The following is a 4,373-nucleotide window of genomic DNA, read 5'->3' on the forward strand; positions in this document are numbered from 1 at the left end:
TCTCGTTAATAAGAAATTTTGTCATTGAACTTTATATAATAAGATATTTATTTTTGTTAAATTTTTTTAATAAAAATAACAAATTACATTTATATTTTCAATGAGAAATTAAAAAGTGAAGTATCCCTTAAGATATGCGGAATTTTGTTTGTTATCCTCTCATAAGTCTTATGAAGAAGATATTGAATTTATTATTTTAGAAAATTTGATTGAATTTTAAAATTTTATAATTTTGAAAGATTTGAATGAGTTTTTAAGATATTTGATTTTTTAAGAGTTTTTATATGTTAGAAAAGAAAATGAATTGTGATTATGTTAAATGATATTATTAAATTTTAGATGATTTTAGAATATTTTACAAAAATAAGAATACAAAATTTTCTTCCAAAATCTAATCGACGGTTTAGAATATGTGTTTTGCTTGGTGGTTTAAGATGCATCTTTTCACACCATGTCCACGTGAATTGCAGAGATGTAGGTATTTAAGTTTTCCTAATATTACTTTTAAAACTTATTTCTACTGAAGTATACTGATAATGATATAATCATATAACTCGAGTTTTCTTAACTCAATAAAGTTATATACATCTTATAGGAGCATAAAACATCTAGTATGCTTCTGAGCATAAAACATCCATATTAGTATTTTTGTAAAGTCTTTTGAGGATTAAATCTTTTTTATAAACTAATAGCATTAAATGCTATCAATTGTTTAAATTCATAAATTTTCATATATAGATATTTAGAAGATTTATTTGAAATTTATTTTTTTTATTCTTCAATCATTTCTCTTTGAATTTAATTTTAACTGTTGTGAATCATCATACAATACATAAAATTAATATGTATATATTGTGATTTGAATTTTTTAAAACGAACATATATAACTCAATTTATATAAAAGTGTATGTTCAAAATACATAAATTTACCGTATATAATACTTTTAATATTATTAAGAAATTTAAAATATATAATTGATATATCTAAACTAAAATAAAAAGTTTAAAATTAAGATTATTTAAAAATATTTTTTTAAAAAGTTAATAACACTGATAAAGTTTTATTATATGGCGAGGCATATTGCATGATGAGTTATATATATGACAAGACGATTTTAATTAATAATAATAATAAAGTGAAAATATCATTAATCTAAATTTTCAATACAACTTCATTTTAATATTTTTAACAACACTAACGTATGTCTAGTTTAATATAGTTTAACAGTACGTATATCTAGAGTTTTAGTTGAACTGTATAATTTTATCGTAGATAGTAATTTTTAAACTTTTAAGAAACTCAAAATATCATATTAGATATATCTAAAGATTCTAAACTTAATAAAAATTTAAAATTACGAAATTTTCAAAAATATTAAATTTTTGAAATAACACAAATAGGTAATATTTTCAGACGAGTTGAGTTATATGACATGAGATGGTTGAATTGATAATAATAAAAAGTAAAATACTATTAGTATAATACATTAATATGAGTTAAATTTTTGTTTTACTATTTTAATGATACTAATATATAATGTATCAAATTTAATTATTTTAATTAAAATTGTATTAAATAAAAATTGTTACGCAATATATGCTAAATAATTAAAATATTTTAACAACATTAATATTAAAATAATATATTGAAAAGGTTAAAATAAAAATTTGCCCCATAATATAATCTAGTTTAATAAATATAACATGGACACAATATTAAACGGTGGAGGTACAGGAACATTGAAATTTCTTCTAAAAGCTAAAACCACGTGCCATGGTTAATTGGTTATTCACTTATTTGGTTCTGAGTGGCATGTTCCCAACCTCTACTTTTGGACACTTTTTTGCGGATATCTGATACGGACTAGAACCTTCTTTTCCTATATTTAAGGAACACAAAAAAATTGGAGTGGTGAAAATATTTCAAAAATCATTAATCAAATGCCAAAAATAGACCCTAAATTTATAGATAATATTTCAAAACCCATAGAATTATAGCAGTTATTAGGAGTAGAGCCTTTTGTAGAAAAAAAAAAGAAAACAAAATGAGTGGTTCGTATAATTGGATATAATGGTGATAGAGGATGAATAAACCAACTAATTAATATAAATTATATTAGACAATATTAGACCAATAGTGCTTGTTAGGAGGAATTTTCGGAAAATCATGTTAAATATAAATCTAAATATAGATATTTAAAGTTTATAATTGATTTGCGCTCTAATATTTTTATTAAACTGAAAATATGAATAAAAATATAATTTGAGAATCAAAAGAATGAAGGGAAAAAAAAGAAATGGGCATAGTCGTACACTTTGTTGGATGTTTGGCGGTTGATTTAATATGTGGAAAGTGATGTTAACAATTACATCCAGATATGATATAAAACTTGGGAGTTTACAAATCAAGCTGAACAATAAATAAAATAAAACAGAGAAGATAGAAAAAATCAAACAGAGAAGAAAGAGAAATATTATCAATATAGTAAAAATCGATTTATACAATGAGTTTATCCTATACAAAATGATAAGGATGATAGAGTTTTACAATTATTTTTTACCTATATTCTATATAAGGATGATATAGACAATGATTTTATCTTTATATACACAATGAATTCTCTTTTACCTATAGGATATATTCTTTTTACCTATTCCCTCACATGACTCTAGATTCTCTCACATCTGTCACAAGTCTCGAGAACTTGTTTGCCATATGGATCATTCTCGAGGTATAGCCTTCTAATCTCCATCTCTGACCGTAGTTTTTTATAGACGACGAGAGCGCCCATCATCTTCATCATCTTTGACCTCTTCAATACGTGTTGGAGAACATGATTCGCATATGGGTGAGTTGCAAACCCAACCAATTCTGCAGCCAACTCATGTGTAATTGCCAAAACACTCTGTTCACTACCATATCTCACACACGATTGAACAACGTGAGTGGCATATTTGTGCTTAGACAAAGCAACAAATTTGCCACTCAACAATTGGACAACAACTGAAGAAGCTTCAAGACCAGGAATAGTGATCAGACTTTGAACAAAGAAGTTCCTGCAGAGAAAACTCAATCAAATCAAAAACTGACATCACCATCAGGAAACAAAACAATTAAGTGTAAACAGTATACCCCTTTGCATCGAAGGCAGCGTCAATCAGAAGGGTTTGATTTAGTTTGTTAACCAGAGCTAGTTGCAGTCTCGAATGAAGTGCCATCACCATCACTCTCATGTTGATCAAGCCATTAGGATAAGAACAAAAGAGGTTTATATTCTGACAAGTTTTGGTGAGAATTGGCTGCAAATCCAAAACATATTTTATCTCACACACACACACATATGAATATGTTTATCAGAAACACACATACGAAAATCAGATAAATTCCAAGATACCTCAAGGTGTGCCTCAAGGTGTTTATCTGTGAGTTGAGAAGAAGGATGTGAAGAAGGAAGGAGTAAGACTCTCCTGTGAAGTCATGATGCCAGTGAAGAACATATCAACAATGGACACAAACCTTCCCTTCACAATATGATCACAGTAGCCAAGGAGGCTGAAGAAGGTTTGACATCTTTTCAAAAGAAACAAGAAAACTTGGATTAAGATATGGCCACAAACATATATAACCAGAAAAGATACAAGACAAAGGATTCGTACCCTGTCTCAGTGTAGCAAACCGTAGGTTTGACTTGCTCAGGATCACCAGTAAAAGCATCAAAGAGTGACACGATCTCATAGATCAGCCTCAGTTCGCTCAGCTTTGCAAACAAGCTCTTTAAAAAGCTTGAACCGTTAGGGTCTTGTGCCATGCGATGGATCTCTTGTGCACATTCCGAAGTAGCAGTCTTCAAATCTTCTACATTGGATACTGCCACAAGATCGGATAGATGATCAGATCGATCTGGATTCAGAGCAGTTTCAGCAATGCTCCCCTTGAAACCGAAGAAATCCCCCATGGCTACGCAACGAGAAAGAGAAAAATTTCGAGTGAGAGAACTTTAGATGAGAACAATTTCACAGGGAATCGTTTATGGAGAAGGTTTCAGGGGAAGAAGACGAAACAGACCTGTCGCTGTTATCATGTATATATAGGTGATGAACACCGACGTCGATCCGCGCGGGAAATGCCTGAGATCGCTTAATGGCCCTTCGATGAAGACTAATCCGACGGTTGAGGGAGCGAGCGATGTTTCGTCAGAGTTAGTTATTTCTCTCAACTCCAATGTCGATCCGCGTGAAATGCCATGAGATCGCTTAATGGCCGTTGGATGAAGATTTATCAACGGTTGAGGGAGCAAGATCTTTCATCGGCGATCCGCGAGAAATGCCCTGAGATCGCTTAAAGGCCGTTGGATGATGACTAAACGACGGTT

At 29.9% G+C, this 4,373-nt stretch overlaps 2 protein-coding genes across 2 annotated transcripts in view; one reads left to right on the forward strand and one right to left on the reverse strand.

Moving 5' to 3' along the window:
• The window catches only part of LOC104748527 (calcium-dependent protein kinase 32-like), a 6,277-nt gene extending 5,934 nt beyond the window's left edge, over positions 1-343 (forward strand). Inside the window, exon 4 of the mRNA XM_010470154.2 lies at positions 340-343. Within this exon, the coding sequence (XP_010468456.1) occupies positions 340-343 (4 nt within the window). The remainder of the gene's footprint in view (positions 1-339) is intronic.
• On the reverse strand, positions 2,457-4,302 carry LOC104746965. The gene is made up of 5 exons (XM_010468525.2): positions 4,067-4,302; positions 3,658-3,958; positions 3,396-3,571; positions 3,134-3,300; positions 2,457-3,057 (listed from the first exon to the last, which is right to left on the reverse strand). Exons 1-3 carry the CDS (start codon positions 4,080-4,082, stop codon positions 3,418-3,420), a joined length of 471 nt encoding a protein of 156 aa, XP_010466827.1. The 5' UTR covers positions 4,083-4,302; the 3' UTR covers positions 2,457-3,057; positions 3,134-3,300; positions 3,396-3,417.

The sequence above is a fragment of the Camelina sativa genome, chromosome 15 (assembly GCF_000633955.1).
Source record: "Camelina sativa cultivar DH55 chromosome 15, Cs, whole genome shotgun sequence".
NCBI classification, from domain to species: domain Eukaryota; kingdom Viridiplantae; phylum Streptophyta; class Magnoliopsida; order Brassicales; family Brassicaceae; genus Camelina; species Camelina sativa.